The sequence below is a fragment of the Camelus dromedarius genome, chromosome 6 (assembly GCF_036321535.1).
Source record: "Camelus dromedarius isolate mCamDro1 chromosome 6, mCamDro1.pat, whole genome shotgun sequence".
Classification (NCBI taxonomy): Eukaryota; Metazoa; Chordata; class Mammalia; order Artiodactyla; family Camelidae; genus Camelus; species Camelus dromedarius.
In genome coordinates, this window is record NC_087441.1 from 18,450,038 (window position 1) to 18,473,363 (window position 23,326).

Consider the following 23,326-nt stretch of genomic DNA (forward strand, 5'->3'; position numbering starts at 1 on the left):
AAGGGGAAATTTATGAACAAAATAATGCAATCTGCCTTAAAATCAAAACCTGAACAGAGGAAAACAGCTTTTCTACACCCACATATGCAATAAAATGTGCAATTTTCCAACAGTTTTAGAGGTGAAATATCCTATTAAAGTGTTGGCTGTTTTATATAGTAATTGATACCACAGCCTCGACTCATAAAACATGTATTTGTGTGCGTATGCGGGCACATCTACGTCTGCATATGCATATGCACCTGCCCGCATCCACGAGAGTTGTGGAGAGGGGGATGCAGACGTAAGGCTCTAACTCCCCTGCGCAAATTTGACTTTTGACCTGAACTGTAGGTAATGAACAGGTGAGAAGGCACGTATATTCTCTGATTACCTCCAGAGGGGTGGAGGCAGGAGTGAGGCTGACTGTGGCTAAGCCTCACCGCCGTCTTACACATCTACTTTCCCTGTGCAGCCGTTTGAGTTTCAAAGGAATTCAATCTGGAACTGGGAACAGCGAGGAAGGTTGGGCGAAGAAGGAAGAAGCCAAGAAACACTTGTGCAGGGTTAAGAGGCTCCAGACATTGCAAGTCAAGAAGGAGCCAGGAGGTCAGTGGCCAATGAGCAGGGAGAGAGAGAGTGAGAGAGACAGAGAGAGAGAAGATAAAAATGAAGGGATACGTTGAAAGCCAGCCAAATATACGGCGGTTAAGGAAGGTCACCAACAGAGAAGTCTAGTGCTCTGTTCCTGGATCGACCCTACATGACCTTGGTCTGACCACAATATTTTCTTAGCCTTTGTGTTTTTATTTAATTTTTTTTAAAAGAGGCATACTGTATGATCTGCCCAACTCATTGGGATAGTTAGGAGAACACAAAAGTGGTTTGAGAAGAACAAGGAACAATATGAATGATGATGAGACATTTCTCGTTCCACTGTTGTACTATTTAGCAGGTAAAGCTAGGTGATTGAAATCAAATGAAAAACAATTCAACTGCATTGAAAGGAATATTATATATTGACATGATACAGCTCAAATCAAGTTAAGTAATTCCATGCTACTCAAGATAAGGGAACCACTGACAAAGGTGTGAACTTTGTAAAATTTCTGTAATTATTCAGATAATTTTAGTTCAATTAAAAATTATATTTTATAAGTGTTTACAATTATAATTTATAACTGTTTACAAGTAGAATGAGTGATTCCGGGTAGCTGAGTGTTCCAGACAGCTATATTTCATTCATTTAGCCCTATTTTTTTATGGTAGTCATTTTGGAAGGAAATTTACTAAAATATAGTATACATTTCTATTCCTTCTCTTAACTGATTTATATTTTGTCTTCAAAAACAGAATACAAATCATAGCTTCAGCTTTTCTTTTACTGTAAAAATCCCCAAAGACTACTCTGCTTCGTTTTATTTTCAAATTCTCGTGTATCTCTTTATAATTTTTTTCCTCCTCATTGCAGTCAGACTGCCAGAAGTCATTTGTCACTGTCACCCTTTTCCAGTCCTGTCATTTCCATCTTGCTACGTACTCATAATTCACTGGAAAACAAGTTAACCTGTTAACAACAGTGTCTAAAGTAAGAGCTAAGTGGCCTTTCTATGAGTTAACAGGATCTTCACTATATTTTCTGTATAATATCTATCTTGGATGCTAAGATAATTTTTTACACTCTTTCAGATTCTCAGTAAACGAGAAAGGTCACTAAGTAAGGAAAGGGCTGACTTTCAGACACAGATATTAGTAACATTCCAAGCGATGGCAGGGTACCAGGGAGGGTGCGAAAAGGCTGGGAGAGGAATCAGTTTAGGAAGACTCGAAGCCTGCAGTGAGTGGGGCAGAAAGAGCAGGGGCTGGGCCAGTAGAGGAGGAAGGATTGGAAATCAGGTAAGAGGGACCTATGGGCAGCAAAAAACAGGATGGGCAACAGCATAAAGGCAAGAAGACCATTACCTGCAGGACATCACGAGAAGCTGGGTGTCAAATGGACATTAGTTTGGAGCCGAGAGAGGCATGAGGTGCTACAGCACAGGAAGGCCGAGGCCACGTCACTGTGTAGCTCTGTATGGCAGTGAAGGAGCTCAGATTCCATTCCAGAGGCTACCAGTGTTTTTTTGTTTGTTTGTTTGTTTGTTTTCTCTTGTCTTCTCCTTTTCCAGTTTATTAGGTAGAATTATTGCAGTTCAACTGCACATACATATTACATTGCTTATAAATATATATGTTGGCTTATTCCTCTGATAAATATGTAAGTTTAAAAAGCTAAAGATCTAATCTGTTCTTAGAAACAGTAATTAGTACGTATACGTAAACTAAAAAAAAAAAATGTGCAGTACACTGTGTATATGCTACCAGTGGTTTTTAAACCAAGGGAGCAAACACCAGTTCTGTGTTTAGACATATCATTACAGCATCCATGTTGATGCAGGCGTGCCAATTTAGAAAGGATTGCAACCAACCCTAGCAAAAGACAGTAAGGGCCTAAAATAGGGCTGTTAATGTCAGTAGCGATTTTTAAATATTTAAAATATACATACTTTAAAGTTGCTAAGAGAGTAGATCTTAAAAGTTCTCATCACAAGGAAAACAGTGCGTATGTGAGGCGATGGGTGTAAACTAGACTTACTGGGGTAATCATTTCACAATATATACAAATATCAAATCATTACGTTGTACACCTTAAACTTGTACAATGTTATATATGTCAATAAAACTGGGGGAAGAAAGAAAATCTCTAGCAGAGCATACCTGATAAGATTCTTTGTCAGCAACAGATCATTTGGTTGAAATAATTTAGTTTGTTTTTTTTAGCAGCATTTATCAATTAAAAGATTCCTGACAGCAAATCACCCTGTGCTATACAGTAATGAAATAAAACTCTGTAAGCTATCATAAAATGCATCTATACACATATAAGATAATTGATCATAGGAAAAAAGAAGCTAGGGGAAAAGGCTTTTGGGGGAGAAAAATCATGGAGAGAAGTATTCTCTGGAATAGTTACTTGAAAGTAAAGAGATTCATCCTGGTGTGTCCCCGTGGCACATGACACACAGCACACTCAATAAATACTTATTAACTGGAATCAACACATTATTATTCAGCTTCTCCCTGTTCTATTCCCTCCAACACTGAGTACTTTCAGTAGCATCCCATAAGATAACTCATGTTCAAACGCTATTTCTGATAGCAGTTGTTCATAAGATACGGTAAATAACAAAGCATGAAAGCTATTATGGATAATTTTCTTTCATTTACGTTTAGCAACAGGTATAGTCAGATAGCATTACACAAAATAGTATCAGGAAGGGAAAAAGTATGAAAATTGCTAATCATTAAAAAAAAAAGCCAAAACAAAAAAAAATCATAAAGTTAAATTGACATGACTTTTTTTCTTGCTTCCCAAAGATGGTCTATGAAAATGTCCTGAATGTAACAGCAAAACAGGAGCTCAAAAAGCAATATTCTTTTACCCTTTAAACTGCCTAACCACTGAGGAAGGAAATGTATAGCAAAGGGAAACTTCAGTCATATAACATTCTTCTACTGCTATGAAGTAGCTGATCATAAAAATGTTTCCTCTATTCTCCAAAAAGTACTGGGGAAGCAAGGAGATGAGGAAAGCAGATTTAAGGTAGACTTTAAATTGGATAAGGTGACGCAAGTGAACTTCTCATTTTTCTTCCAAGCTTAAAAAAATTAAAACAAAAACGAGTGAAACAGCGCCTTCTTCTTGCTGTATTAAGGGGAAATGCCCTGTCTGACGTTCCAGGTCCTCTGTGATCTGAACTAGACGGCACATCACAGCTCCTCACTCCTACCTCCTATCCAGGCACAGCCCCTGACACTATCCGCTCCCCTTGCCCCCCAAGCCTGGGCGCTCTGCCTCCCCTACCCTGACTGCTGGGCTGCTGCTCCTGTGATCCTGCCCCAGCGTGGTCACTCCTCTTCCATGAACCTAATCACTGCCTACCCACACCTGAGAGTGCCCAGCATTCAAGTCATTCAGCCACCTACCGTGTGTATGTGTGCTGCGTGCACACGTGCGTGTATATATAACACGTGTATAACAGAGTACTCAGAAGGCGTAATTCTCCAAAGACAAAAATAACAGTCATGAGTGATTTGCAGATTGTAAAAGGTGGAGACTCAACAGTGACTTAGGTCCCCAGTGGCTAACTGGAAAGACAGTGAAACCACCAGCAGAAAATAAAAACCAACATTAGAAGAGATGATAATTGTGCTGTGTGTGTCTCTGGGTACACACACACACACTCACACACAAAACTAAGTTTAAAGAGTCAAGAAAAATCATGATTCTGATAGGAAATTTATCCCCATTGAAGTAGAGCTTCGCAGAGAAAGGCTGAGGAGGAAAACGGTTACTTTCCAAATGTCTGATCCTGTTCCAGCTACAGGCAAAGCGTTTTTCAACCGCACTTCCTTGACAAGAAACAAATTACACTGGACACAGCCTCAGGCAGTCTTTCAGGTCTGCTCCTACTACGGAAAGTGAATGATGAAAAAAGACCCTGAATGGCATGTTTATTTTTTAAAATGCATCAGAATGCTTTTATGCCAGCAGTGAAAAATCAAAATCAAGATATATGTTGGCCCTCAATTTCATCTCTTAAATCTACTATGATTTATTACTATTTGCTAGTAAGGGAGATACTGTTCCAGTTTCAATCCAAAGTACATAAATAGTTATTATGCTTAAACACATTTTGTTGTCTGCTTGTAAAAGAAAGGTGCTTCAGTGTCTTATTTAAAAAAGTAATCTAGAAAAAGACAAGTTAAAAAAACTTACTTTATAACTATTAAAATAATGTATATGCTTACCCTTATATTTTAAATATCATTCTCCTACTTACAGTTATTTATCATGTAGTTTCTTCAAATACAGCAAATGCAATTTTTTATTCCTTAAAAAATTATTTTAATTACATATAATTTTTAATAAATCAATTTTTCCAGTTAATTTCCTTTTAAAATGATATTGAAGTATATAGGCACTTTATTTTTTAATTAAGGATCTAGATATTTATTAAATAATAACATATTTGACTGAAGTAATACCTAGAAGAAAATTTTAGTATCAGATCCTGAAATACTATAAGAAAATTTTAAGATATCAGGTCTGGAAATGCTGTAAGAAAATTCCCTAGTTGATTTTGGTGTTTTGTCCTCCTCGCACGTGTTTTCGTGATGTACTAAAGAAACCAGTCTCACCTGTTTTGGATTGCAAGTTTCTTCTTGGTTCTTCAGGGGCCTCAATTGGCTGATCAGCCAGGAAAACTCGAGCTTGGTCTATAGCATTCAGGACAGAATACTCTTTCTCCTTTAACTCACGTCTCAGTGCCTTTGCAAAGAGAAGCAAAAGTTGAATTGTAACCTAATGTGTTCATCAAGTCATGGAACATCTTCAATTAGACCACTTCTGACCACACTTGTTAAGGGAATGGCTAACCACCAGCATTTAAGTGAGGTTAGAAGTGGAAATGCAAACTTTACACATATGAATGATGAAACATGAATAAAAGCAAAAAGATGATTCCTGTAGAACTTGTATGCAAAAAAGCCCCCACCCAAACTCCAAAACTTTACAATATTCACCTAAGAGAAATTGCTACAGTATATTTGAACTTAACACAAAATGTACTTTGAGGGTAATCACTACTGTCAGATTGCTACAATATAATGGCCTGATCTAAGATGCTTTTTTCTTGTAAGACTGAGTGACAGAAAAAATTACATCCAGTGGTACAGAAAGAGGCAATTTCACAAGTAGTAATGAGATCCTCAGAAGTGTTTTACATTCTTCGGAATATATTAAGAGAAAAATTAAGAAATAGCAACAAATTAAAGTACATGAAATCAAAACTAAACCAAAGAGAACACATAAAAGACAGTCTCCAATTATCTTAAAAATACATTCCCTCTCTCATGCTGAGACAATTACAATTCTTCCCTTGTGACGCTTTTTATGCAAATCTAAGCTTCTCAGAACAGTTTGTCTTTAGCACTTCTGTTCTCTTAAGTAGGGTTAAACTTTCACCTCTGCTCCTATAAAATGTTTGGTGATTAAGACTAATTGACTAGGGTTTAAAAAACAACAAAATTCATCCACTGACTACTGCAAGACAACAGTAAATGAAGATTTTTCTCACGTGCTATTTTAACACTGCAGCTACGTCAAAATTGTTCTTAATATTGTTATCCTATTAAATTATACACAAAAACACCTACTGGTTCTAATATTTTGCTTTTAATGCAGTTCCTTGGCAATGCATCCTCAGCAATATTTTCTAAAATATTACACTCTAATAGTATTTTAGAATCAACAGAGTCCTTCTGAACGTAAGTATATTTTTAATATCACTTGATACAACTGTTGGAATGAGAGGGTATTTGAAGGCTATACCCTCAATTTCCACTGTAAATAAAAATAAACATTTAAAAATATCTAGACATAGAACAATCTTATGTAATAAAATGGAAACTAGACACCAGAAAAATACGGGTAATGAAGCTGAAAGAGAAGATCACAGGTGGGGAGGGATGAAAAGGACAGGAGACCAGTAGAAAGAAATGGAGTAACAGGATGTTTTCTGTGATATGCACTGTAAATATTATTTGACTTTTAAATTGTGTACAATCATCATTTTGACTAAAATTTTAAACTAAAAGAATAAAAGTGCACAACAACAACAGCACAAACCCACAATTTAGACACAGTAATAAAATACAGGATACGAGATGAAGTAAGTCTTTCTCTAAAACCCACAGAGACATTTACATGTCCTTCCTAGCATCTAGATAACCAAAGCCTGACTGTGGAGATGCAAGTCAGTACATCCCCCACTGTCACCTGGGAGTATGAAGGGACTATGTTGAGGGGGAAAGAGACAACACTTCCACCATCTCGACTTAAGACATGTATCTTGTGAAGAAATCCCAGCATGAGACATTCCAGTGAGACAAGGTGATCTCCTGACATTTAAAATTTCTGATACACAGAAATAAAAGATACACAAGAGAAGTGGGAAGAACACATTTTTAATCCAGAAATACATATATATATTACAGTTACAGGTCTTGAGCCAATTCCTTTAACTGAGATTATTTTGTTGTTAGAGCAAGAAGCTCCAACGTGAAAATCCATGAATGGAAATACCCGTAGTTTGCTTCCTAAACTGTCTAGAAATATAAAATACTGACATGAAAAAACATGTTGTTTCAAAGATTGCAGTGAAAAACGCTGAGTAATATAGCAGAATTACTTCTAAAAATTTGAGTGGTCAAGCGTACTTAACCCCAAAGCCCAAATTTAAGCAGTGAATGTGGGAGCAGTAAAGACTCTTAAAATCATGTGCAGGGGCTGTGCTCGAGATCTTCTTGTTGAAAGAGAAGGACCAGGAATGTATCTATTTAATTCAAGCTGCTGAAGAGAATATGAAGGAGCTGGGAGAACACGTCTTCAGTCTGGGTTTTCAAACAGGATGAAGAATTCACAGACACTATCTAGGGACTCAGTACAAAGGAGAAATCAGGAAACACCCATAAGTGTTGATATGGAAGGAAATTAAAAACTGAGAGAAGGCAGAACACAGAGGAGCATGACTCAGAGAAGAGCAGAGGCAGTACAGGTCCTCTGGAGACACAAAATGATGATGGGGCTTATATTTCACACGAGCCCAGATCTTATGGTGGAGAAAGAAAATTATATGACCTATATGACACAGAAACACAGTAATTCCTGCCTGGCAGTTCTAGACTATTATTAGTCTGCAAAATGTGCTTTGGAAAGGGATATGGGGAAGGGAGATGGCAAAGGAGTGATTTGTCTTGAAATTATCTTTAGAATTTCAAAAATCCAAATGGAAATATATATTTGTCTATAGAAAGGATGCTGGGGAAAACTAACTTGTCAATTTCCTCGATGGCTGGAATTTTATCAACTTAACGCAGATGCTCTGACAAGGGGAAATTTCACTCGCTGGCAGTGGGCTCTGCCTGGAAAGCTCCTTTCCTGGATGTTCACAAGGCAGATTCCCTCATCCCACGAGGCCTCCTCAATAAGGCTTACTCAGCCACCCTCTTGAACATAGCCTTCCAACTTTCCTGTCCCCTACACGTCTCATCCCCAATGTTTCCCATACCCATTACTCTGCTTAATCATTTGTGTATTTCCCATCAACTTCACACACTTATCACCCTCTACTCTGCAAGGTAGGTATTTAGTTATTATGTTTATTGTTAGTTGTCTGTGCCTCTCAGGTGAATGTAAGTGTCACAAGGCCAAGGACCTTTTCTGTTTTCTTTGTTTTTAACCGTGGTAAACAGGCACCCATATCAGTGCCTTGGGACCTACTAGAGATTAGAGGGCTCTGGAATGCTTCCTGGTGGAGGTGGTGTCTAAAGGCTCTGCAAAGAGAGAAGGGTACTCCCAACAGAAGAAACTAACACTAGAAGAAGAATAAGAGAGTATGACGGCATGTGCCCCCATGGAGCCACAAACATTCAGTGCAGATAAAACCGGAGCAGCTAAGGCTGAAGAGGGACGGTATCAGATCACACAGACCACTGCATGGTGTCCTGAGCTCCTGAGACGTAACCAGTAATGGGTGCTGGGAAGTCACTGAAGAGCTAGACATGGACAAGGTGGTGGTGGTGGGGAGGCTGTCGGATTTTATATATATATATATATATATATATATATATAATATATAATATTATAATAATATATTAAAGTAATATATAATTTGTCTGTGTGTGTGTGTGTGTGTGTGTATCACTGTCAGGTCTTGTATATTCATAAAAAAGAAATCTGAGTCTGAGAAAGCCCCATAGGTCTGGAGAACCTACTTTCCTTTCGGACCACATTAAACCCCAGTGCTTCATAAAACAATCCTCTCTGCTCAGGGTGTTGGCGGGGTAATGTCTCCCAGACTCCTCTAATATGCCAAGGAAGGTAAGAAGAGAAGGCAAGTGTGGGCAGGTGGGAACCATGCCGAATAAGTAAAAGTATGGGGCTTGAGCTCTAACACCAACTCAGCACCCAAATATTCTAGGGGACAACATACATTTAATATCTGTACATACTCTATTTTGCAAATTAATTTTGTTATTCAATTTGTCCTATTTCAATTATATTTAATTGCATGTCAGAAATGAGTTTAACTTTCAAAAGCACTACACATATAATCATTTCACCACCCTTTACCTCTCAATTAGACATAAAAGAAAACCAGCATTTCCTAACCACCTGGTGAACATTAATGATAAGATAATTAGACGCCAACAGAGTTGTTTTGTACACAGAGCTACAAAGCGACATTCAGCTTTAGGTTCCAATGTCACATGACTTCTCCATGGGCTGTCTTAAATGAGTATAACATAATCTAATTGGAATTTTTTCCGTTTTAATGGCTTTGTATTTTCATTCAAAACAATTCTGTTCTCAGACAATAACAAGTATTGGCAAGGATGTGAAGAGCTGGAACCTTCATACACTGCTCCTGGAATGATTAAAATGGTGTATCCGCTTTGGAAACCAATTTGGCAATCCCTAAAAATGTGAAACACAAGAGTTACCATATGACCCTGCAATTCAACTCCTAGGCATGCACCTAAGAGAACTAAAAGCATATGGCCACGTAAAAACCTGTACGTGAATGTTCGTAGCAATATTATTCAAAATAGCCAAAAAGTGGACACAACCCTAACATCCAACAACTGGTGAATGAATAAACAAAATGCTGTATATCCAGCCGATGGAATCCAATTCAGCAACAAAAATGAAGGCAGTGCTAATGCATGTCACAACATGGACTAACCTCGAAAACATTATGCTAAGTGAAGGAAGCCAGACACAAGCGCCCATTATTATGAAATGCCCAAATAGGTAAGCACGGAGATACAGAAACTAGATCAGTGGTTGCTTAGGGCTGGGAGACTGAGGGAAAGATGGGGGAGTGACTGCTCTTGGGTATCACGTTTCTTTGGTGGGTAGTGATGACGGCTGTACAAACTCTGAATATACTAAAAGCCACTGAACTGTTTCACTGTAACAGAGTGAATTTTATGTTAAGGGAATAATATCTCAATAAAGTTACTAAAATAGAATAATTCTGTACTTTTTCCCCCCAAAAGTCCTCTTGGTAATCTGTTTATTTATTAACCTCTGTCCCCACTCATCTGCAAGGTAATATAGCTCATCCTGTATATTTAGTGTATCCCCCACCTCAGTGTTTCCAGAGCACATCCTATTTCTCTAACACAGCTCATCCTGATACATTGTGACCATCATCTGTCCCCTCCATTATATTGTCAGTTCTTCCAGAGTAAGGCTTGCCTCTGAATCATTCAAAATACTCAGTGCCTGCCTAAGATACATATAGAAAATGCTCAATAAATGCTTGGGGAACAGCAAATAAAAAAAGGAATGCTTTCAAAATTAATTACTACAAAGGATTCTAAAATATGACCAAGCAAAATATACCAAAGCACCCCAGGTCTGATTATCCTAAAATAGAATAATTGTTGGATTTCAGTTAGCACCGGATTATCTGAAGTATCTACTTTGAAAATTATCAATAAATAATTTCTGATGCAAAGTTAATTTTCTCCTACCATCCAATTCAGCTAGTAAGTAGTTAAGTGTCTCAGCTTGCTGTTGGCCATTGTTCTATTAATAGCAAATAAACTTTTCTCTCCCTAAACAGGGAACTGATCCCACTGAAAGGGGTGACATAGGCCACTTCATCTTCCCTCGTTTTTCCACGTCCTAATCCATGAGGTAACTACATAGGGTATAATCTCAAAACGAATGCAGTCATTAGACTGAAGGTAGCTTCTGTTGTCAACTATTGTGTATCAAATCCATCTAAAACATCCTGGCTTAAAACAACAACAATTTATTTTTCCTGATTCTATGGACTGGCAATTGGACCAGCTCTCTGATGGTGCCACGGGGAATTCCTCCTGAAGCTGTAATCATCTGCGGCTTGTGTGGGATTGGAAGTCCAAGATGGTCTTACTCACATGCCTAGAAATTACTGCCGGCTGTTGGCTAGAGCACCTCATTTCCCTCTATGTGGTCTCTAATTGCCCAGTGGGCTGGACCAGGCATCTTCAACATGATGATAAGCGTTCCTGAAGGGCAGAGTACAAACTGCAAGATCCTTTAAGACATTAGCTCTAGAACAACTCTATCCAAAAGAACTTTCTACAATGATGGGCATGTTCTAAAACCATGCAGGCCAATATGGTAACCATAGTTATGTGTGGCTATTTGGTATGTACTTGAAATATGATTAGTACAACTGAGGAACTGAATTTTAAATTTTATCTAATTGTAACTGATTTATATTAAATAGAAATGGTGACACGTGGCAAGGGTTACCATATCAGACAGCACAGCTCTAGAATCTGAACATCACTCCCACCACTTTCTATTTTTTGGAGCAAGTCACGAGGCCAACACAGATTCAAGAGGATGGAGAAATATGGTTCATCTCCTGATGAATGGGACCACAGTATCCCTCGGCATAGAGTCTTGGATCCAGAGAGGCATGATTCATTATTTTAACAATTTACCACACAGGAGAAGGGGGAAAGTGAGCGCTGGGTAGGCATGGAGTTGGCAATATTTTATATAAGTGGTCATGAAGGCATCTCAAAGCAGTGATATCTGGAGAATGATTTGAGGTGAGGGAGCCACCCATAAGAGGGAGACGGGCAAAAGAGCAATCTAGGCAGAGGGAGCTGTATGTGCAAAGGCCCTGAGGTAAGTGCTTGCCCGGCTTAGCAGAGTGGCACTGTCAGAGCTGAGTGAGTGAAAGATAAGGCAGACTACTTCTATAAACGTATTTTATATCCTGAAAGTTAGGGGGGAAAAAGTCCTTGCGGTTGTTAGGAGAGGTACCTGGTAAACACACACTTCATACAGCAGACTCCTGGCTACGTTGCTGAATTAAGCCTGGCCTTTAACCTAAAAGTTCCCTGTGTGGCAACCCGTCCCAAAGCTTATGCATTTTTCTCTCTGGTACACAGATGGAAAGACCCTAATCCCCCTCCCAGATGACACATGTAAAATGAAGCCTGAGCCTAGAAGCAGCAGACCATGATCAGCTGTAAGAAGGAGGAAGATACAGAATAATTAAAAAAATAAAATTGAAATTGTATTTTAGAAGTTCTGTGCTCTAAGGTGTTTACTATCAAGGGAGAGAGTCTCAGCTACCCAGAGAGTCAAGACAAATAAACAGGAAGGCACGATGATTGTCCCATGGCATAAGAAAATACTCAACTTCTCCGCCATCCCAAGGCGGCAGGAAAGTGTGTAAGAGAATTTTCCAACAAAGATTTCCACCAAAATAAAAACTTCAAGACAGACATCAAATTCATACCATTTATCAGGAAATATGCCAGGCACAAGAGAAGACAGCAATTAATAAGCCTATGATCTCAACTCTTAAGTAACTTACAGTCTAGAGAGAGAGGTTAGTGCCACAGACCTGGGGAGTGGTACAGAAAGGGCCCCGAGGAAATACACAGGGGAGGGAGGGGGTAGGGGAGGGGGTCGCAAGCAACCTTCTCAAAAATATGTAAACTGTGTGTTGAAAAGAAATTGGAGTCAGATTAAAGGTAATTAGAGGAAGAGCTATTCGAGAAGCAGAATAAACAGGTGAGGTAGTTTAGTCTCACATTGTTTTCTCCATTCAGTAGCTTCTGCACACTCATGAAACCAAATGAGGTCCTGGAACGTAGATTAAAAAGGCCTGATTCGAATATCAGAATTTAACTACTGAAATCAGAGTGTCCGTTCTCAATAATTTCTATGAACCCAACACCCCCTTCAGCAGAGCTCACTTTCCCTCCCACTTCTCTCCAGTGGCTCCTGGTGTTTCCAGGAGTGTCAGGCAGCAGAGTAAATCACTCCTCAGTCGACTCTAAGTGTCCAAAGAGAAATTTTCAATGATCATCCTGAAAGGTCGGGGACCATTTCTCCCCCTCCGCTATTAGTCAGTGGGAAGGCGGGGGATTAGGGGATAAGGAGGTATAAAGAAGTGACCGGTGTGGCTTAAGTCAGTCTTGCGAGTCAGTTAGCTGCTCTTCATTTTCATCATGAGCGTGGCATTGCTCGCTGTGACGGCTGAATCACGGCCAAGCCAACAGCAGTAATATCAGTTGTTCCTGGCAGCACTGACATGGACAGGATCCTACAAGCCTCTTAATGTGAAAGCAGGGTCTGAGAGAACCTGGAGAGAGGAGGGGACTCCCTGCCATCCCCTTCTGTCCTCAGCTGGGAACTTGTCTCCCTGGACTGAGAAGAATGGCCAACATCCGGTGCGAACTAAGTCCTGGGGTCATCCCCTCTTCTTTAAATCGCAACTGCCCCCTCTCCTCTCTTTAGTCTAAAGCCATCATCCACACTGGCTCGTGTCAAGCGGCAAAGTTCGCTGAAATGCACTTTTCTTAAAATTTTCCAGATCATACTAAAATTATAGATAAGCTAGATCCATTTGCTCTTCTGCTTAAAACCCTCCAATGGTTTCCTGTTGCACTTAGAACAAATTCTCAACTTCCTGCCAAGATCTGGACCTTTCCTATTCTCCCAACCACGACTATGAATACACCCTCACTTCCAGCTTCAAAGTCCTTATTTCTGTTCCGAGAATAAGTCAAGCTTTTCCTGCCTCATGGCCTTTGCAATCCAGAAAGCTTTTACTTCAAATCTTCAATGCCTGGCTCTTCCTCATTATTTAGATCTCAGCACTTGGTGTTATTTCTTAGGTGAATGGATGAAGAAATGAGTAAACTGACTTGAAAGAAAATGTTGGAAGGAAGGAAATGTTTCAAGGAAGGAAAATCCTGGGAAATGCGAGTAGCTCATATGAAGTTGGTCTGTAGAAGAAAACAGCAGAGAATAGCTCTGAGCAGTGAGGGAGGGGATGCCATCTCCTTACAGCCCATCCCAGAGGAAGTTACTTTTCAAGACACAGTATCTGGGTGTTTTCTTAGCAATCTCACTGATCACCACTGGTCAAAGTCAAAGAGATCCACAAGGGTCATCCTTCTTGACCCTTTAGGGGGTCAGCTCTAATACCAACCTCACCATCAGTATAAACATCCCTGTGTCCCCAGCAGAGCCAGCCACCCTCCTCCGGGCTGCTACAGCACAGGGCATCTGCTTTGCTAGAGCGTTCACCGCGCATGTCTGTACGGGCCTCTTTGCAGACCTGACTCTGACACCAAACTGAACCCTCTCAGAAGGCTCACACTTATGCCCTGGAGGGTAGAGTAGAAACTCAGTGGATTTGTGTATGAAAGAATCAAGAGGCATTTAAAATAAATTTTTGTGGTATAGTAAAACCAGACATAGATTTGCAGCCAAAAGACTTGTGTTAACAATCCAATGCACACCACGTGGACACACCCTTACCCATCATGCACCTTTGAATTTGTCCCATAACTTCTTCTCAGGTTAAGAACAAAGTCATTCTATTAACTTCCACAGGTGAGATAATGAACGTGAACATATCTGGAAACTATTCAGTGCTGCGGGATAACCACTTACTACAAAGATGATGCCAAAGTCTTACCATCATTCTCAGCTCTTCTCCTAGACCGAGTTTTTTTCCTGAGCCTCCATTCATTGTTACTTGTGGAGGAAAGTTCTAGCTGTTTTCTCTATAGCTTTGGATGAACAAAACTAGTGCCCAAACCTCCATTAGCAGAAACAACTGAATTTAACTCTTCTAAGGGGTAAAATTATTTAATTATGAGAAAAGTAGAATTATGTGTGTGATCCTCCAAGATTAAGGCAAAATGTTTGGTAGGCATAAAACTATGTTGCAAGACTCTTATGTTACTCCAGAGTCTTAGAAGGCAAAACAAATAAATGTAGTGTCTGTCTGTGAACCGCTCTGTTCCAGAGTAAAACAGCAACATAAACCTGTGTAGTGATGAAAGTGATCAGCCGGATTATATCACTCACATTAATTTGGTACAAATATTAAATTTCTTTAACTGACCAGTCCAACAAACAGTGGACTTTCCCCCGTCCTTCTAGGCACGCCTAAATCAAACACATCCAACCGGTTCTCTCTCCCTCCTTCTTCTCTTTTGGAGAGAACCTAAATCAGGCATCCTAAAACTGCTTTCTAAATTCCCATGCTGACATGAAATATCAGCATTTTAATGCTAACAATACAAAGTCCACGGGCAAAAGGGATAAAAATGAGAAATCACGGGCAAGGGTACAGTGAAACTTTCCTTTCATGCATTGGTGGAAGCAGAAAATTGGTTCAATCATTTGGGAAAGTAGGTTGGCAATATATCAAGAGTCATTACTATGTTCATATTGTGTGAAACAAGAATTTCACCTTTGGGAATATATCCTAAGAAAATGATCCAAAAAGAGCTACAAACACAAAAGTTTTCATTGTAACATTATTTATGATAAAGAAATGAAAGCATCTTAAATATGTAACAGCTGGAAAATATTTAGGCTTACTACAGTACAGCTACACTAGGGATCATTAAGTAACCTTGGAAAATTATTGTGAAAACGACTACATAGCAATGTGAAGAATTAGGTATGACGTGTATCTGAGTGAAAAGACAGGAAAAAACTATGTACCCTACTAAAATTGTGTGAAAGGTGAACATGCGAGAAGAAAATAATGCAAAATCAAAATGGTTGTATTACAGCGGTGAAACTATGGCTAGTATTTTGCTCTTTATAAAACTGTAATAAATTATTTTCATCATTAAAAATTATGCTTTTAAAGAAGAGAATACCAGATGGAATCAAGTTCATTTATAACTGAACAAATTACTACTTTTAAAGAACAGCATTATTAGAATTTCAAATGTGTTTCATAAGCATACTTTTTATATCTGTAACAGCCGTAGAACTTTTCCATTGTGTTAATTCAATGACCTCTCTGAAGCTAGATTTATGTATAAAAATGTAATACATGATAACATAGTTATTAAATGGGAGACTCCATATGGTTAAGCTCCTCTATGTTTGTAAGGGATCTTAACTCATGTAGCTTATAAGGTGTCAGTGTTCTACACATGAGAGAAGCCCACACGCTGGCAGAATCTGGCAGAACTCAATTCAAGAGGGTAGAACTATAAGCTATATTTTAAAATCTACCTCAATAATCAAAATTATGCCAGTTCTTTTTCCCCTCATGAAAAAAATCTCTCCAACTCTTATTTTGAATATTTAAGCAGTATTAAGACAGGGAGAAGGTAACCTCTTAACTGACTACGATGTTAAGGCATTAAAGTTGGTGTTGAGCAATTTTCTTACAACTTCAAGTGTGTTATGTAACTGAAATTATTTCTAGCTCTTGAGAAAAGATCATTGCTTATATTTCTGTCAGCTATTATCTTTATTAAAGATTCAGCTATCTAAAGTAGAAGTATTTCCAAAATGTAGGTTTTTTTTTTTTTTTCAGAAAAGAACAAGTAAAAAAAGAATTACAGAGAGATACGGAGGAAAAAGAAACATTCATACCAATAGACCTGTTATTTTGTGGTATACTTCATTCACTCAACATTCAACAAATATTGATCAAACCTAGGAATGCCAGAAGTATAAAGACACAATAGAAAATAAATAAGTGGGGGAGGGAGGGAATAGCTCAAGTGGCAGAGCTCTAACATGTATAAGGTTCTGGGTTCAATCCCCAGTACCTCTTCTAAGAATGAATGAATGAATGAATAAACCAACCAACCAACCAACCAACCTAATTACCTCCCCACCACCAAAAAAAAAAAAAAAGTAATAATGTTAGATGATGATAAATGCTATGGGAAACGAAAAAAGTGGAAGATAACAGGAGAGACTCAGAGCACTGGGACGGGGATTGTAATTCAAGTAGAGAAGCCTAGATAGACTTCATTAGGAAGCTGCCACAGAGCGGACGCTGGAAAGCAGTGGACAGTTGACCATGTGGATATCAGGGAAGGAGCATTCTAGGCAAAGAAGACAGCATGGTGCTGTGACTGAAGGCACAGCATGGCCGAAACCACGTGCAAGAAAGAAAATAGTAAGGATGAAATGAGCAAGGTTGAGCGGGAGGTAGGTCAGATCATGGAGAGTTTTGTAGACCATTGTAAGAGCTGTAGCTTTTATTCTGAATTATATAGGAAGTCACTACAGAGTTCTGATTTATCTGAATAGGAATACTCTGGCTGTTGTGCTAAAAATAACCGACAATGTAATTGTAGCTCTGAACAGCTGGTAAGAGGTAGTCAGATTCAAATTCTATGCTTTGAACACAGAACCAATAAGATTTCCTAACAGAATGAATATGCAAGAAAGATAAGACTGAGAGTGATTACTTTTTACCTAGTAATTAGAATAGAATTCCATCAGTTGAAATGGGAAAGCTAGGTAGATCAAGTTCAGGAATTCACTTTGGCCATATTAAGTTGGAGATGTCTTTTAGCTTTCCAAGTGGAGACGGTATGTAAACATGGAAATTTGGGAGTGGTTGGCATAGAGATAGCATGTAAAGCTCATCAGGAGACCAGACGAGTTCAGGAAGGAATGAATATAGAGAAGCTGGCATGACCTGACCCCTGGGTATCCCATTTTAGGAGGCTGAGGAAAGAAGGAAGAACTAGCAAAGGAAACTGAGAAGGAGCTACCAGTGAGGTGAGAAGCAAATGAGGACAGAGTCATACACTAGAAGTCAAGTAAAGAGATGGAACAGAAGAACGGTTAGTGAGAAATAGGAAAGGGAGGACCAAAAACGGTCACAACTCAGCCAACACCAACAAACAGAGACATATCAGCTATAATGAGAGGCATGTAACTCAGAGTCGGGGCTCAGGATGGCTTACTTGCTTGACGAGAAAAAGGATGCTTAAAGTAAGTTTTAAGAGGCTTTCATTATCGTAAAAGTGTTGTTTTTACGTATGTGAAAATATACATTAATGTTTTTCTTCCTGATGCAGGCAGCTCTGGCTATGTAATTTGCACAGCCCTGTGCAAAGTCAAATCGCAGCGTCCCTTGTCCAAATACTACTAAGAACTTCAAGATGGTGGCAGCAAAGCATTAAATCGAGTACAGGGGTCCTTGCAAGGGCAGAACCCTGTGATTGTGATTGCATGGGACACACTTCCAAGAAGCTAGCTGTAGATGCAAAGCATCTGAACAACAAACAGAAGTATTGCTGGTACAGCAGGCTTCCTTAGCTTTTGGTTTCAAAAAAAGCATTTAACTGCTTATTGGAGAATGCAAGCAAGGGGGAAAAATGATACAAACATAAGGAGAATCTGTTAGAATGTAATTTACTTTTCTCCCGATTTGCTTTCGAAGCTAAATCAGCATATGTGGATTCCAAGTTATTATAGTATGACAGCAAAAAAGGGCAGAAGAGTCATTAAATTTGATAGCACTAATAAAACTACATGAAAAAAGGGAAAGAAAACAGGCTTACTTTTCACTGGTATGCGGACGAAATTAAAAAAAAAAATCTCCATAGTACTTTAAAAGTTTTGGTTAAATGTTCCTAAATGAACATTTAATATATAAATTCATTTTGGTTCCACCCTATTGACATAAAAAATGATGCCTGAATCAGAATACTAAGTATGACTGCTAAAATTATGACAGGAATCCTCTAGGTTCTCACAGTAATAAAATAGTATTCTTCTCTACACTTTTAAAAATATGTGCACTCATAAATGTATTCCTTTATCTAGCAAATATATTCAGTGTTCTCTACTCTCAGGCACTGTATTAATGCATTAGGTCCTGAGCTTGTGTTTTCTTTCTCTTTCAGCCTTTCTCTAAATATAATCAAAGAGGGAGGTAAGCAGCATCTCTTGCTCTATCGCATACAGCAACTTTGGAGGATTTTTCCCTCCAGGAAGTTGACAACGTTCTTCAGGTCTCTTTCTAGCTCAAAGGCTACCTACTTGCTCTGTGGAGCCTTTCCAATCTTCCAAGTTCAAATAATCACGATTCAATCTGTCTCTCCCTGGCTGCGTGTTCCTACTCACATTGCAGTGCTTCTGAGATCTACTGTAGCTACTCGTTTTCAAGCCTCCGCTGTTAGGTGCTGAAATCTGTGACAGCAGAAACAGTCCCATGAACTGATGTACGTTCAGCACCTAGCAAAGTATATCGCAAACATCAGGTGCAACTTAGAAGTCTCCTGAATGAATAAATGAACAGTTAGAGAAATGAAACGGTGTCTGGGCCACATATTCAAGGGGTTGAATAACGAGGTGAATTGCATTGCTTGGTTTTACAGACCTCTGCTTGCCTACATCTGCTGTCCACTCTTTAATTTCACCACTGGAGAGTGACCATTATTAGGCTGCCTTGCCTCTCCCTGTAAATTTGGATATTCTATGGCCCTTTGGGGTGAGGTTCCAATTACCCGTATCAGGTTTGGGAGACAAATCGACTGCAGTCAACTGAACGGGGTGCGGCAGGTAGGGGCAGGCTCACTTAGAGAATGACTGCTTTAGGTCTTCCCACAAGCCTTGGCTAACAGACCTTAGGGGGCTATCTGTGCATTTGATAAAAGGAAGTCAACATTGGTGGCAAAGGCTGAAGGGAAACTTGGAAAATACTTTAATCAATTTTAGAAAAGGGCCAATGTTTCACATTAAGTAAACATAGCAAGACCTTGAAATCACATGTTTGCAGGTGGAGTGTCAGATTACTTTAGTAGGGAGAATAAACACACACACACACACACACACACACACACACACACACACACACACACAGGCTAAATTTAATGGTAAGGTGTTGCTATTTAAAAGACAATGTTCAAATTTGTTATTTTAATGAGTAAGCTTGCAAGTGTATCTTAGCAATTCAGTTTAAGGCCCCAAAGTCCTGACTCTTATATAAAGAGATTTGAATATAGGAATTAAATTGGGTTAAGCAAAGGACAGGGTAGCCCAGAGGGGATGGAAAAGCCTATAAGATATTATACCTGAATCATACAGTTTCAGTTATTCTTGGTGATTTCCTTTTCTAAAGTCAAACATGCATTATATTGTAGATAGGATGTTACAGCGCTGTTAACCATCCTTCCAAAACTTAGTATTTACATTGTTAGGAAAATGAAGTGCAAATTGAATAGCAAAAACTGTATCTGTAATTTTATCCAATCTTAAAGCATCTGACTTAAGTAAATTCGTGACATTATAAATGAACGCTATATACTTTGTAGGTGTTTTCTAAGTAATTGTTGATTGAATGATAATTTCACACTTTTGAAGATGAAGCTGCATATAAGTGACTTCATTTTCCAAAAAACTTTTTAAATGATACTAGAAATTTTTGTCATTAAATGGGAAAATTCAACCCTATCAATTTACTCTAGAAGTCATTAGAAATACCCTGTGTTTTAAAGTTGTAATTTATTTTGACATTTGAGGGGATTAAATTCGTGCCTACATGAGAAAAATAACACAAATGTGTTGCTTACCAAACAGATACCTATAAAGTTTGGAAGGTGATTCCTGTCTAATTTAACAGATTAATGCTAGAATGTAATGGTGAGCTAATTCTGCTGGTCTGTATTAGATAGTAAATATCATATATTAGTATGGTTTTATTTAATTAAAACAGCTCATGTAGCCTAGACAGTTTTAAACAAAACAAAAACAATCAAAGCTATCAAGACAGATTCTCAGCAATTTTGGGAAGTGAGATCAGCCAGTACATTTACCGAGAATTTACTGTGGGCCAGGTTCCATGCCAAACACTTCGCCATCAAGACCCTCTGACTTACAATTATGATTTAACAAGTCTGCCTTTGTGATGTGTTGTTAAAACATTGAACAAAGTATTTACTATTGTTGCTGAAAATCTATCAATGTTCTGAGTCATTGGTTAAAACATCCAAGAAAATACAGGTATTTAATTAAGGGTCCAAAGTATATTGATGGTTCATAACACCAGTTCCTGTGACATTTGCATAACAGAAGGAAAAGACGCCAATCTGTGAGTCACCATTTTACTATGTAAGAGAGAGACTCTGAGCTGAGCCTGTGCTGTGGGGCTTTCTGCTTGCTCACCGCCTAGGATGACTACATTTTCCCAGCAGCATCAACTTTACTAACTACGTTGGTTTTCTGCTTTGTTTCTGTCCATAGAATGTTTGTTACGTTTTGGAGCCCTATTTTGCCATGCTTGGTTTTCTGTTTTTCACATTTTGTCTATGATTGCTAGATGTCTGAGCGGACGAAGTGCCTCAAAGCATGACCTTATGGCATCCTTTTAACTGGCAGTCTCAGAGTCATCACCTAAACATTTAAATGTACAACATCCCTTCTGGACACAGTCACAGGCATAGAGCATTTAGGTACAGAAATGACTAAACTATGTTCCTGAAATAGAGGCTGTGCCTTATTGCCCTTTGACATTCAGCATCAATTTCAACTTATAAGTCATTCCATGAATAGTGGGGGTGGGTTTGGGTGGGGGGGATGGACAAATGGATGGACAGATGATGAAGTGATTGGGACTGACATTATCAAAGAACAGTAATGAAAAGTATCATTAATCCATTAATGCACATATAAAAGACTACAGTACAGAAATATATATGGCACTCAGAAAACTTTGTGAGAATTTATGAATTCCCAAAAACCAACCCTGATGTACCTGAAGTGACTGACCACACTGATCTGAGACACCAGTGTTTCTTACCACCTGCAATGGTGAAAGCAGACTGGACCCAGGATAAAGTCATGAAAACGTAAGATAATGTATATTATTTGTGATCTTTAACTTATAAATTATGAGAACATTCAAATATTGCCTTTAAAGGTAATTAGACTCATGGTTAACCACGTGTAAGTTACCGATCAACCTTTAATAAGTTAACTAAAGGCAGTGCATACATATATGTCTTAGGGGCTTGACCTTTCCATGCTTTCTTTCCTTAAGAACAGGAAATAAATCACCTCCCAGTCTCTAGGCTCATATCTTATATTTAAGATGCTTTTGTTGTTTTAATGGCTTCATCCAACTTTTTGATGAGTCTAAGTCTTTTTAAGGCATCAACAGACTAAAGCAATAAGCATATGTTATGATATCAAAACTTACAGTGCCCAAACATAACGAATCTAAGGAAACATACAAAATGCAGATGTGGAGCGACTAAGATAAAAATATACTATCAAATAGAAGTCCAGGTTTAAAGAATAACTCCAGCAGCTAGTGCTTACTGAGCACTTACTGTTTGTACTCTGCTAAGTGGTTTGTATCTACTGATGGTCAGATACAGGACAGAAGAGACTGGACAATAGGCCCCCAAACCTAGATTACAGGGTTAGTGTGCAGAGGGGGTAGGAACTGAAGGCGAGTCTACCTAAGTCCATATGCTAGGTTCAACTTTGTACAGATAGGCCCAACATAAGGTTCCTTAGAACAGAGGATAACACACCACTATCCAAATGAGAAGAGCCGAAGAAAAGTTTTCAGTGAACTTGACCATGGAAACTGTTGAGGATGTGGGTTAAACAGTCCGATGTCTGCTTATAATTATTTTCTTCAAATTCTCGTATAACTCTGACATCAGATTTTGACATCGCCGGAAGCAACTTTTGAGTCACCCAACCATTTCTAGCATGTAGTGATGCCACATCCACCTAAGGTATTGAGACACAAATTTGTTTTTTTACTTTGTATATAATAATGTCATCGGGAATTTTAATGTAAAACCTAAGTGCTAATTAAGTGTAGCATCAGCACAGGTGGTTTTTAGATGCACCTGGTGGCAGTGCATTTGTCTCGTCCATAACAGAAGGACACGTGATAACACTTTCTAAACTGATCTTTAAAAGACTTGTGTACAATGGCATTTAAGATTTGCATTTATGAGATCATATCTCCTGGAATAATGAACAAATCAGCATGATATTCCTTTGTCTCTTATTTTTTTAAAAAATCCATCTGGTAATCTCTGACATTCTAATTTAGCATGGCGAGATTATGTCAAATTAATTCAACTTCTCTAAATAGTATTGTGTGGTTCAAAATAAAGTAATTTAGACAGCCACCAGTAAAATGAGACAATGAGTTAGAAATCAAATCAAGGTTCCCCATCTTTCTATGGGGGAATTTTAGAGAATAAACTATCTTGCCTAACCTTAGTATCAAGCCACTTAAATGTTGATTTTCATTGTCTTAACTACGTACTTTTAAGTCACAAGGCAAGAGTTCTTTGACAGTAAGAGGGTTTTTTAAACTTTAGTTTCACAATTGAAGAACTAAAATAGCAAGAAGTCAGAAAAAAAAATAGTTTGTTATAATAGAAAAAAAAAAGAAAAGGC

The 23,326-nt window shown here is 38.5% G+C and overlaps 1 protein-coding gene across 16 annotated transcripts in view; it reads right to left on the bottom strand.

The window, feature by feature from the left end:
• Positions 1–23,326, bottom strand: part of UTRN (utrophin) — a 457,624-nt gene that overhangs the window by 107,394 nt on the left and 326,904 nt on the right. For all 16 annotated transcript variants that reach the window (XM_064486618.1, XM_064486616.1, XM_010983720.3 and 13 more), the window contains one exon: positions 5,221–5,350. In XM_064486618.1, the coding sequence (XP_064342688.1) occupies positions 5,221–5,350 (130 nt within the window). The remainder of the gene's footprint in view (positions 1–5,220; positions 5,351–23,326) is intronic.